This window comes from Coturnix japonica, chromosome 5 (assembly GCF_001577835.2).
Source record: "Coturnix japonica isolate 7356 chromosome 5, Coturnix japonica 2.1, whole genome shotgun sequence".
NCBI classification, from domain to species: Eukaryota; Metazoa; Chordata; class Aves; order Galliformes; family Phasianidae; genus Coturnix; species Coturnix japonica.
This window is the reverse complement of record NC_029520.1, coordinates 48,038,525-48,051,627: the sequence shown is the minus strand read 5'-3', so window position 1 is coordinate 48,051,627 and position 13,103 is coordinate 48,038,525. Positions and strand designations below refer to the sequence as shown.

General features: G+C 44.0%; 1 protein-coding gene across 1 annotated transcript in view; it reads left to right on the top strand.

The window, feature by feature from the left end:
* Positions 1-892: 892 nt before the first annotated feature.
* BRF1 (BRF1 RNA polymerase III transcription initiation factor subunit) overlaps positions 893-13,103 on the top strand; it is a 152,113-nt gene continuing 139,902 nt past the window's right edge. The window contains exons 1-2 of the mRNA XM_015865581.2: positions 893-1,197; positions 12,564-12,644. Coding sequence (XP_015721067.1) covers positions 1,011-1,197; positions 12,564-12,644 — 268 coding nt within the window. The 5' untranslated portion in view covers positions 893-1,010. The remainder of the gene's footprint in view (positions 1,198-12,563; positions 12,645-13,103) is intronic.

The window sequence follows — 13,103 nt, the reverse complement described above, 5'->3', positions numbered from 1 at the left end:
AAGACACAGCAGGAAGGAAACGGGTCAGTCTGGGCTAACAGACATCCTGATCACTACTTGTTTGGTTGGCTTTCTTTTGCACGTGTGAGTGAAAATAAGAGGCCCTCACCTCCACTGCTAACCCTTAAATGAGGTCTGGGAAGGGCTGGATCCTGGCTTCATCCCTTCTGGTCACTCAGGTACACTGCATACACCTGAGCTGCCCTGGGTTGGCCCTGCCTTCCCACCAGGTGCTCAATCACTGCTTCAGGCTGGTAGATACCAATACAGAAATGTTTGAAACGTTGTGTGCTTTCATGAGCAAGATGCAGAGGATCTTAGTTTTCAGGACTGGGAGCACATCACCGTTCATCAGCACTAACCTCACCTTATGAGAAGACGAAGATTAAAACTCAAATCATTATTCAGTATTACGTCAGATAAGGTTTCCTTTTCTTTGCGGAATGTGATGCTCTATCTAGAGCCCTCTGCTGTTCACATTCAGAATGGAAAGCTCCAAACTTGCCTGGGACTCCCAGGAAAGGCTGATAACAATCAACCAACCAATAATTTTGGGATGAGGATGAAAACTCCAAAAGAAGAATCTGTGGAAACCTAAAGTACATATTTTCACAGATCCACCTCAGAACAGAAGAAAGTAAGAAGGGAGCCAGACTGTGTCTATAGCAATATTGGTGATATTGCTCTTTTTCTTTCACAGAAGCCCAGAACCTGCAAAGCTCCATGTGAGAGTCAATTGGATGGGTCGGGCTCCTTGTTGTGGTGACAAGGGGCTGTGGGGACAAACCGGGACACTGACTGAGCGCTGTGGGGATGTAACCACCTCACAGCCCGCCCCGCCATCAAAGGGAGGGAGCGGCCACGTCTCGCGAGAGCTGCTGGGGCCGGCCGTCACCGCGCTCCTCCCCGTGCCGGTCCCGGCGAGCGAGGCCTGCGCTGAGGCCGGGCCGGGCCGTGCCGGGAGGCGGCCGGGTGTGCGGCTGGGACCGGGACCGGGACAGCGGGGCACGATGCCGGGCGGGCGGGTGTGCGCCGCGTGCGGCTGCTCGGAGATCGAGGTAGACGCTGCTCGCGGGGATGCGGTGTGCACGGGCTGCGGCTCGGTGCTGGAAGACAACATCATCGTGTCCGAGGTGCAGTTCGTGGAGAACAGCGGAGGCGGTTCCTCCGCTGTGGGGCAGTTCGTTTCGTTGGATGGTGAGCGGCGGGGAATGGGGTCGGTGTGTGGGAGAGGAACGGGGATAGGGGCGGTGCGTGGGGAACCGGCGGGGATCGGAGATGGGCACAGCGTGATGTGGGGGAAGGGGAGATGGGTGGGCTTTGCAGTGGGATGAATGGGGTCAAGGTGTGTGTGTGAGGTGGGAGGGATGCTCCACGTGTGGCAGGTGTAAGTGTGTGAAGATCAGAGCTCTGTGTGACATGTGAGAGTCAGAATCATTAAGGTTGGCTCAACTGACACCCACTAACCCGTGTCCCTCAATATCGCATCCATGTGTTTCTTGGATGCCTCCTGTGACAGCCTGCACCAGTGCCTCGCCACCCTTAGGGACAAGTTTATCTTAACGTTCAGCCTTCCTAATGTCCAAGAAGGCGCGGTGTAGAAGGGCTGGGATGATACATGGAGGCCACCAGATTGGTTAGATATAACCTTCCCCTGGATGCCCTGTACCTGCAGGTGTTCAAGGCCAGGTTGGATGGAGCCCTGGGCAGCCTGGCTGAGTATTAAAGGTGGAGGTTGGTACCCCTGCCTGAGGTGGGGGTGTTGGAACTTGATAATCCTTGAGGTCCCTTCCAACCCGGGCCATTCTTTGAAATGATTTGGCTTTGAGGAAGGAGGGCATGGTGGTGGAAGGGCAGTGCAGCACATTGGAGACAGAAGGTTTGTAGATGAGGATTTCTCTAAATGCTTCCTGGTGTTGTTGCCATCTTCCCTCTCAGGGCACTGATGCTGTATTTCTCTTTTTAGCTTATAAGTCAGTCTTGCATCTTTCACTTTTTCCTGTAGAGATGTGGAGACTACATTTTAAGGGCTTGTATCACTTTTTGCCTCCCACCCAAAATGATGCAGGACAGATGGCATGCAAACTAGAGCTCATTTTGGGAGCTATAAAATATATTAGGAAAGAAGTATAGATCTGCATCATACTGAGGCTCTTTCTTCCCCTGGCTGAATTCTACAGTAGTTTCCTAATAGTTTCTGTAAGAGACTTCTTCCCTTTTGTGCAAATTGTGGGATGCTGTAGCTGGCTGCTGCTTTTTAATGGATAGTGTGTAATTCCTTGGTGTTGTATAGGTTGTTATCTATTATATTACACTTGAGGAATTCTGGTGCCCATGAAGATGGATGAGCACTGTGAGGAATGGTGGGTGTGTAGAGGTGGAAACCTAATTGAAGCACATCCTAGTATGTTGTTGGTGCTTTATCTGGATGGCACAAGAGGTGGTGGCAGGAGCTTCACTGTATGATGGTAACAGGTCCCTGTGTGTGTTAATGCATTTTGGTGAAGAAAACACAACAGGACTCTGAGAACAACAGTGCTTGTATATTAGCAAAGTTAATGCAAGGAGGATTGAAAGGCCCTATTTCATGCAGTAAATGTTGTAGGGGGGTTTGGCTGAGGTTCATACATACTAATATAAGTTTTATGTTCCAAGACATATACTTCTGCTGTGAATAATCTTTTCCCGCTGATTTTAAATTGAGTAATACATGCTAATCTGAAAAGATGTATTTGAACTGTACTAACAGTGTCTTTGTGATGTATGCTTGTATGTTATATCAGTATAATGCTGATTTAAGTCCTTGGGTAGCAAATTCCCTTCCTGTATAAGCAAGACAGAATTCATCCCTGTCTTTGTAGGCCTGTTTGAATAATATCCAGTGGACTGTATATTTCTTTGCCACAAACACACATTTTCTGTATTAAAGCAGCAATTTCTGGTAAGCTGTAGCTTTCAGTGATTCTTCTGATTACATAAATAGGTTTCCATCAGAGTTACTGGCTTTTAACATGTTTTCCTGTCTTCCTTGTAGGCTTTTTAGCTCTGTGGCTCTGAAGGATCCCCTGAGCATGAAATGCTTTGGGCTACATCTCCTTGGACTGCAGCCTGATGCTCCCAGGAGACAGCCCTACTGTGCAGAGTGTTGTGGTGTCAGAGGTGCCTGGCTGCTGGTTTTGAGCCCCTGACACTTGCTTAGGAGGTCTGGGTGACTTGAAGACCGTTGCCCATGTTTTGCAAGGTGTGAAGAACGTCAGGTTCCCTGTTGTGGTGCTGGGAGATGAGTGAGGCTCTTAATGGCTGAGGAGTTTGGATTTCCTGGTAGCACAGTGAATCTTGTGAGATTCCCAAGGCCTCCTGTGCTCTGTGAGAGATTCTGTTTGTGTGCTGATGTATGTGGAATAGTTATAGATGTCTTTATTCAATACTTATTTGTAATTCCTCAAAAAGAAGCAGCTGGGTGTGGAAAGCACTGAGATACTGGTAGTTCTCTTTGGTACATCTCACAAAGCCTTTTATTTTGTGAAGCTGCAGGTTAAGCATTCAGGATCTTGCATCTGATCGCTGAAGGAGGGAAGAGTCTTACGCTTCTCTGTATTAATGCAAAACCACCTGCCTGCATCACACCACATCCTTGATTGTAAGCTCTGCTGTTTCAGCACTGAGCATGGGGAAACTTTCTCTTTTGGAGAAAGAAGATTGTTGGATTTGCAAGAGGAAGTCCTGACAGAGCAGGGTAATTACTTAAACAATAAGCTTAGATTAGGAATAATAACTCACCTGGAGGAAATGGCAGTGAAGTTCTACAGGCATCTAGGCTGTCTGATCTGGAGAACAGCTGAATGGTGTGTTAATGAGATGGGCTGGCAATGCTAAATTATTTGGGCTAGCAAAGACAGTATGGTACAAGGATCTATTGCTATTATTAGTCTGGGTAGTAGGGTAACACGTCTGATTGAGAGTTGAAGTTTCTTCCCTAATCTCAACAAAAAAAGTAATAGAGCTAGAAATGATAGAGAAGGGAGATGAGATGATCAAGGGGAGAGTTTCTTGAAGAGCTCCTCAGTGAGAAATGACTGAATAGATTCAGCCTCTTCAGACTAGAGAAGAGATGATTGAATGGGAACATAGTAGAGATCTGTAAATACTGTACAATATCTTGGTCCCAGTGAGCAGTTGTTCAGTGTTATGTATTACATAAGCTAGGGAGCACTAAGGAAGCTGCTGGCTGTATTAAAGGTAGCCATTAAAGGTATTAAAGGTTCAGAAACATCAGGAGTGGTTTTGGGTGGGTTTTTTTCTTTAATTAAATTGTGAATCCTAAGTTGGAGATGTTAAAAGTTTACATGGATTCAAAAAGCATTGAATAAACGTAACAGAAATGTGTCATGGCCATTGGAGAGAGGCTGCTTCTGACTTAGGAAATCCTTCAGTGCTGGATCTGTAGAGTCTGGATGATTGCACATAAGATGCATCACAACAGAGTTTGCACTTATGTTTTGTGCTGTCTTGCAGACACGTACATCAGTGGTCATTACTGCCCAAGACTGTGGTGTCTAGAGGCTGTGATTCTGCAGTGCAAACATAGGTGTTCCTAAGTATCATCGTTTCTTTCAGCTTGGCATTTGCTGAGGGATGAACACACACTCTGACGTTGATGCTACATAGAAATGTTCTCTTTTGAAAATGATTAACTAAACCTTCTGATCTTGTGAGAAATCAGTAATAGATATACTTACACGTAGGAGAAAGTCTGTGATCAGGTGTCCAGAAATCAGACTGCAAGACAAAGGTTTATTTAGAGTAAGGGTTACCAAGTTGCACATGCAGTACTTTGTGAAATGACCATGAGATCTTCCCTAACGGTAGCTTGGCTGTGTAAATATGATGTAGTTTATATCTTTACACAGAGGGAGATGGACCACGCCAGTCCTGATGAGACGCCCTCTGTAGATGGGCATGATCTGTCTGTCACAGTGTCTCTTCAAGACCATGTCCCTTCATTGCAATAGTATTGATGGAAGAGGAGGATATGACTTCAGGTTAGCCTTGTACCACAAGTCTTATTAACACAGCCTGTCTCCTTGTGAAGAACTTGCTGGGAGATGAGTGGGTAAATCCTTTCAGTAGGGAAGAGATGCTCTCTTCATGCTCTAGAAGGGGGTCATTGTGTGTATGGCAGTCTTAAAATTCCTCATCCTCATGATGTTTTTCCTTTGTACCCAAGCTCCTAACAGATTCCTGTTGCTCACAGGTTTTGAATTACAGCACTGTAGTATCTGAGAATAAGCTGTATTTCTACCTCTTAGTTATCCTGTACCTCTGTACAGGAAAATGGAGCTCTACGGAGCCCTTCTGTGGTCTGCAAAGATATTTGGCCACTGTTTTTGTAGAAGGCCGGATTGCTGTGCACTGTTTGAAGGCAGCATGTTGTCTAATCTTATACCACATCTGGGTAGTCATGCACCAGCCTTGTGGTACTTGTTGGGAGAAGCTGTTTTCACAAGTAATTTCGCTGAATAAAATAAGTACAAAAGTGAAGAGAATAAGAGGGGGAAGGCTCAACTTGATGCAGATTTCAATCGTCTAGATTTCTCTCCAAGTTTTTCCCTAAAGATGATAAAGTGGAATTCTAGGGCTTCAATTTGATGCTAATCAAAGGAGAGGAAAGCAGCCTTATGTGAGAGAGTGATGCAGTGGCAAGCTGGAAGAAATAACCAAGAAAATACAGCCCAGAAAAATGGTTCTCCAAGGCATGCTGACCTTGTGATCCTGGAAGATCTCATGTCTGGGGAAGCTCAGGTTCTTTTCTTCCAGGAAAAGTCTTTAAATGCTTGGTAATTAACTGAAAGAAATAGCATCTGATAAGCTTCTTAGAAGCAAACCATAAGTCAGTCTGAAAATCTGCCTTTTGGAAATCTCATCGTTTCCAAAAGACCTGTGTGTTTGCAGTGAGAGCTGTCTCCTTCCAGGGCACTGCAGGGTCTTACTGGCTCTGACTAGTGTCTGCCTTGGGCTCCCCAACCCTGCTTGTACATGTGCAGGGGGCATTCAGCCCTTGAAATAGTGAGGGCTCAGCCAGGCTGCTTCCTGCAGCCAGGCCCAGCCATGGTCCCACCAAACCCCTGTGGGCTCATGTCCTGGCCTGGTCTCAGCTGGTCCCTTGGGCCCAGCTTGGCCTTCCTTAGGCTGTGTTTGACCTTGGTTCACCTCACTAGGTCTGATCCTGACCCTCAGCCACAGCCCAGTGTCCTGTCTGACTTCATCCCTGGTCACATAGAGGAACTTGATGCCCTGTGTTGGGGCTGCCCCAACGTCTTACAAAATCTGTGGTTGTCTCTCTAGTAAAAATTGAAATCAAGAGTTATTTCCCATAAGCTTTTAACTAGTTCTTAGCACTATCATCCCTAACCAGCTGCCTATTCTTATGAAACTTAGGAAACCTCAGTTTTCAAACCTCTGCTCTTGTTTGTTCCAAGGTGAAGTTCTTGTCTCTGTTTTATGTTGTTCATTTCGCATTAGGCTTAGTCAAGGAGGTTACTGTGGAGTTATGTGAAGAAGGGACTGTTGCTCAGATATAGAATGGTTTGGGTTGGAAGGGAGCTTGGAGATCATCCAGTTCCAACTCCCTGCTATTGGCAGGGACACCTCCCTCCACACCAGGTTCTCACAACCCCATCCAGTCTGGCCTTGAATGCTTCCATGGAGGGAGCATCCACAGCTTCTCTGGGCAACCATTCCAGTGTCTCACCACCCTCATTAATGGCTGCTATAAAAAGGTCCCTGGCATGTAATGGAGGTGGTGGGTTTCTGATTGTTTTTGTCTTGACCTTCTCTTTCCAAGTTGGCGAGCTCATAGCAGCAGAAAATGAAATCATACATCCATTTAGTTATGGTCGTTTGAGTGACAGCTGTGGGTGGAAAAGACAAGCTGGTGGAACTAAGGGCATTTTCTAACTCTAGAGGAGACCTATGGGATATTTTATCCTTAAAATTAATTCTGTGGGAAGCCTCAATAGGATGATTATGAGGTTACTGTAGGCTGGCTGCTGAAATGGGGCTCATGCCCCACAGGATTTACCTGCATTTGGCATTGGAGATGAATGCACATCATCAGCATCTCCGTGCAAGATTGAACAGTGTAACTGTCTTGAATCAGGCTTACTGTTTTAGTGCTGATTACTTGCAATTTCTAGTTGTGTTGGTGGCATTTGATTAAAAATACATTCAAAAATTAAACATGTATCTGTTAATTGAGATGTACAATAACTGGTGTGAATTCGAGTCTTTTAACTATTCTTATGAAATGACTGAGCTGGGAAGTTTTAGGATAAGTAGTGACAGTTGTTCAGATATTGATAGAAATAAAGTCTGCAAAGGGTGTGATAGCATTAGTCCAAATTCAGAGCTGAGCCAGGATCAGATAAAGCTCGTGGCTCTTGTGCAGCATCCATTGGTAAGATTCTCTATCTCCAGCTGTATATGAAACTGTAAGATAATAAGTGGAGGCTGATGGGAAGAAATACCACTTGTGGGAAGTTATTTGCATACTTTTGCTCATGAAGAGGATGATCTCTGTATTCATATCAGATCCTGTGTGTTTTTGTCGACTTATGCATAGTAGAGGATTATTATGCAGTTTTCAGAGGTGGTGGAGGTAGGTGTTTTGTTTTTAATTAGTAGTTGTTAATGAGTTCCTATGTGAGATATATGGGCAGTCAATGCCCTGACATAAAGTGTTAGTTACAGTGCAGCCTTAAATCCTGCATTGGGTTCCAACAGTAGTATGTATACCTAAAATAAAATCACTAGGATCTGAAAATAAGCAGATATATTCAGATATCTCTGAATATCAGCAGGGTTGCTCTGAGTTGCGGTCCTGATTCCCAGAGATGATGTGAACCACAAGTGCTTGCAATACAATTAGCAAAACAGAAGAAAACAGGAGTCTGCTGGGTTTGCAGACCTTTTTGGGAAGTTCAGAAGAGTGTTTACCAGTTTGTTCCAGGCTTTCGCTTTCCTGATTACAAAACTAATTAATAATCATCTCGAATTGGGAAGGAAGAGGGGAAACACATCTACTTCATGCAAAAAATAATTACATTTCATAGAGATGAGCTGATGACTTCTTGCTTCTCTTCTGAAATCCTCAAGGTGGCAATCTTGCATCAGAGCTAAGTGTATAGCATTGTGGGCTGCTTTTTTGTTCCTCCCCCCCCCAGTGCTGAGTCTTTTACATGCTGTCCTTGTGGTGGCAACAAGCACTTGCTTGGAGTGCTGCAGAGTTTACTGCTGTCAGTCGGGTAAATGCTCCATCTTGCACGTAACTTGGATACAGACCATCTTCCATAGACTTATGCAGTCTTAAATTTGGGTGTGGTGGATGCAACAGTGCATTTATCCCTTGGGTTGGTAGTTATGGAAATAAGCACAAGAGATAACTAGCTATGATGGACTCGATTAAGAGTTCGTCATTATGTGTTTATGTAGTGCATATATATTCAGGCCTGGGAGCTTCCAGAGAAAACACATCTTTCAGTCACAGCAGTTTTGTGGGTTCAGAAGACTTTAATTACATCATTTTGCTGTTGTGGGCATGAGATGTAATGGAACACTGACCTATCTACTCCTGATCTTTATGGTTAACTTTAATGGGAAGCTGATTAATTTTTTATGTTAGACCACTGAGCTGACCCTGGCTATCAGACAGTTGGTGTGATGCAGTCTGCTTTGCAAACAGGTTTGATGTTGGGTCTGTAAGCACGTGGCTTTCAAACAGAAGCTTTTTCTCCTGTCGCATGTGGAAGAAAAGGCTGAAATTCTTCAGTTTTAATTTTTGCAGGGAAGGATTTTTGTCACCCTGATCTTAGCAAATAGGAGACACGCTTCAGTCCCACTTGCAAGCAGCTTCATTCCCAGTCTTCACTTCCTCTTTTGTTTAGGAGAAACAAAATCTATAACTCAGGGACTAGTCTATTTCTTCTGCAGGTGCTGAATGTGCAACTCAGCATGTTGATGGCTCTCAGAAGATTGCCCTTTTGCTGCAGGTGCCAAGTAGCTGCTCTTTGCCTCCTCTGTAGGGGAGGATGTGATCAGTGCTGTTCCTGCTGTCACCTGTTTGTCTTTCAAGCTTGTCACAGGATTCAACCTTTGCTTGCTCTTTTTACATCTGGAGGAACATTTTCTTTTGTAGGAAAGCTGAGTGGCGTGTATTTCTTTGCTGGCAAGTCAATAGAGCAAAACAGAATTGACCAAGGTGCCAGGGTCTGACCTGCACATGGCAGTAGTGGATGTGAGGATGGCAGCTCTTGGCTGCCAAATAGGTAGGCACAGTGCTTCAGCAGTGCAGTAGTCACAGGGGTAGCATGCTTTGAAAGGGACATTTTGAGATCCTCTAGTCCAAATCCCCTGCCGTAGGTGTGGGGTTTTGAGATGGATCTATCCAAATTTTGTCCAAGTGTCATCAATTTCTAGGTATATCATAGAATCGCAGGATGGTTTGGATTGGAAGGTTCCAACTTCCCTGCTATAGACAGGGACACTTTGCTCTACAGCAGGTTGCTCATAGCCCCATCCAGCCTGGCCTTGGACACTTCTAGGTTGAGAGGACCTCCATCATCCTTGGTTCTCCTCGTCTTGTGCCTTAGGACCACTGAAACTGAGCAGCTGTACTGTTGAGCTGCCCGGGATGTATCTCCATGCCTCCCGTTGTCCAAGCAGAAGTGGTAGGCCGTGGGATTCGATGGTCTTTGTAAATCCCTTTCAACTTAACTATTTTAATCCAAAACTTCCACAGCGTCCAAAGCTAACTGGAAGAGGAAGCAAGCCTTGAGAGAAGCACAGCTTGACAGTTGTTTAGTTTCCAAAAATAACCCATAGATGACAGTTTGCCTTGGGAGGCACCACCTCCCTGAGGAGGGTATTTGCGTTGGCTTAGGGAAATGTTAGTGTTAACGTTGAAGATTTGGCAGGCCGCACAGTACTTGCAGACACCAAATACTTCTCGGATGTGGGGGTTGGTTTTTTTTTCTTCAGTCTTGAAAGCTGAATGTGAAAAACCAAGAGCCTGTTTAATTCACTTCTGAAGTTGTAGAGGAAAAATAGAAAAGTTCAAGAAATGTAAAAAAAATCTCAGTTAAGCTGGAATGTTAATTTGGTTGTGCCTAGCGATTGCTGTTCCTTTTCTTCCTATGTATTAAAAGACTGGCTCTGTAGGGTTTTTATTTGGTCTCTAAATTAATTTGATGATTTCACAGATTTCTTTTTTTAGGCTTTTTTTAAATGGTTTCTCTTATTGCCCAGCTGTGCAGTTGTGTTAATGGGTTTGGTTTGCATTCTCCTTACAAAGATTAAAGCCGGTGGTGAGACTTCACAGCATTAGTTGGCAGTTGTGAGAGGGTAAGTCCCCAGCAGACTTGTTTTCTGTCGGATTTCAAAGCCAAGTGCTAACTCAAGCCGTACAGCATTTCCAGTTAACTAGCTGAGAAATGGACATGTCAATTCTGATAGCAGAGCTTGTCTTTCAAAATGCTCTGTCAGTATCTGCTGTGGACTCTGTAGCTTTGAAAGATAAGACTTTGAGACAACAAGGCCTAAAATGGTGCATAATGAAAAGGGTTCTGAGCAGCTGATATCTCATCTTAATCCTCTTTCGTGGTCTTTCTGGATTTCTGCTAAGAGTAAGTTGTTTTGTTTTTTTTTAAAGAAATAAACAGTATTCATTGTCACCACTATATATGTTAGCTTCTTATTAGTAACAAGGAGACAAGTGCAGCACAGCCATTTTGATAATGAGAGTCCATGGAGTTCAATATTCTATGTCTTCAAAGAGGACTGTATGAGTGTTCTGAGGTGATGTGGCCAGGGGGCAATAACTGCCTGGGTTTCCTTTGGCCAGCTGCTGTGTGTTCCCCAGCTGAAAGTTAAACCTGTGAGAGCCCATCCTACAGCAAACATGGATGTGATGGAAACAAATTGAGACTGGGAAAGAGAATTTCTGAAGATTTAGATTTGTTGCTGAGCATAAAACTGTTGTCAGCATTTCTATATTTTTTACCAGATGAATCACTAATATTAATTGTACACCAAAACCCGTGTCAGTGCTGGAGTGATGTGGTAATAATCTCTGTTTTGCCTTATTCTTTGCTTTGGAGTCCTCCTGGAAAGGAGAGATGCTGTCTGTGAGAGCAGCAAGGAGATGGTGCTGCCTATGGCAGTCCCAGGGCTGGGAGGCCCACGTCTGCTTCCAGCTGGGAGGTCACAGCCGAACATTTTCCTCTCTAATTAGGATGTTGAAGTACTTGAGCTGTGGGGCATTTACGTGAGAGCTTCTGATTATTGTGTGTTGAAAGGCTCCGTTAATGAAGCAAAGGTGAAGTCAGTTTCTGTTGTGGATAGCACTGAAAACCTAATTTAAAGGTTGTATGGAGAAATCAGCTTGGAAGGCTTGCAGAAGATTCTACCAGCATATTAGCTTTTATATTTTTTCCTCATCAAGATGCTTATTACATACAGCTGAGAGACCAGCCAGGTAAATCTAGTCACAGGCTGCAGTTTCTCCTCTGTTGGGCCCGCTCTGGAGGTGCCTTACCCAGGTGTGTACCTGCAATGCCCTGAAATGCTTGCAGGTGTGACATTGGGAACCAAGAACTTAAGGAAAACCATAGGCATGGCAGGAAACAAGGAAATGTTTCCTATTCCAAAGGGCAGACTGAAGTGCATATTACCAACAAATTACTGGTTTTCAATCTCTGTAGTTTAGCTTTTTGGTCTGGCTGTTAAGCTGATCGATTCCAGCATCCCGCTTGGGGAAGCCTGATTATTTAAAAAGAAAAAAAGAAACCAAAAACTTTCTGCTTTAATAAGAGATTGTTTCTGTCCTCAGTAGTTTAATTCCCTGCTCTGCACAATTTGTTTGCATGAGTAGCTCCATTGACTCCCAGAGTACTCCGCATTCAGACTCTCTGCGTTGGCACAGATGCATAAACCAGCCTCTAGTTTGTGCTAATTCACAAGGCAGACTTATTTTAGACTCCAGCCTTTCAGGGTGTAAACGTAGCAGTTCCAGACTTGCACATTTTGTAGCCTGAGCTTCTCTCTGTGTGTCTGATGTTAAACTGAAGTTATTTTAAGTACGTGTTATGTCTGTAGTAGCCTACACTCTCTTTATTGAATGTTAACCATGTTTTTATGTGTTGTAGTGCCCGTAATCAGCTGTTAAAATTCTGTATTGGATGTTCTTCAGACAAAAAATAAGATTAAGAAGTTTTCTTATTTTACTTGGAGCAATATTTTACAACACTGATCTTCATTTTCTGCCCCAAATAAGGAATGTGATATATTTTTAATTGGAGCTGAGACTGGGGAGGTCCTAAGGGAGAACTGAGTGGCACAGGGCTTGCACTCCAGCCCTTTAAGAGCCTTACAGAGCTCTCCTTACTGTAATGTAGCATCTTGTAAATGATACAGATACAGAGTATGGTGTCTCACTAAATTTTGTGTACTGTTTTAATTCAGTTACTGTATTTGACATGTTTTTTTTTGTTTTCTTTCTTCCTCAATAGGTGCAGGCAAAACACCAACTTTGGGAGGAGGATTCCATGCGAATCTGGGAAAGGAGTCACGAGCACAGACTCTACAGAACGGTACTTGCAAGCTTTAATTCTGTCGAAGTGACTTTTTTAATTAATGTGATTGATTGCAATAAATTTGTAGTTCTGAATGTGACCTCAAAACCTTGGGAAGCCACTTGCTACTCCGTAGTAGACAAGTCGGCATAGTGCTGATTTTACATTGTGCTCTCATTTGGTTGCCATACCTGATTTATGAGGTCAGGTAGCTGGCTGACAAAGGGTAATGACACCTTACAGTACTATCGGAGTTTAAAAGGCTCTTTCAAGGTTGATGTGCCCACTGCACTTTTTTATTCATTCTTATCTTACTGTGGCTTTATATCAAATTTCAGGGTTCTTGTGGTGCTTTATGCATGTTTATTTTTAAGTGTTCAAATGCTTTTCTTTTTATATACGAATGAGGCAATGCACACATAGTAATCACATACACATAGTAATACACTTAAATTGTAATTGCAGTCTTAATATGAG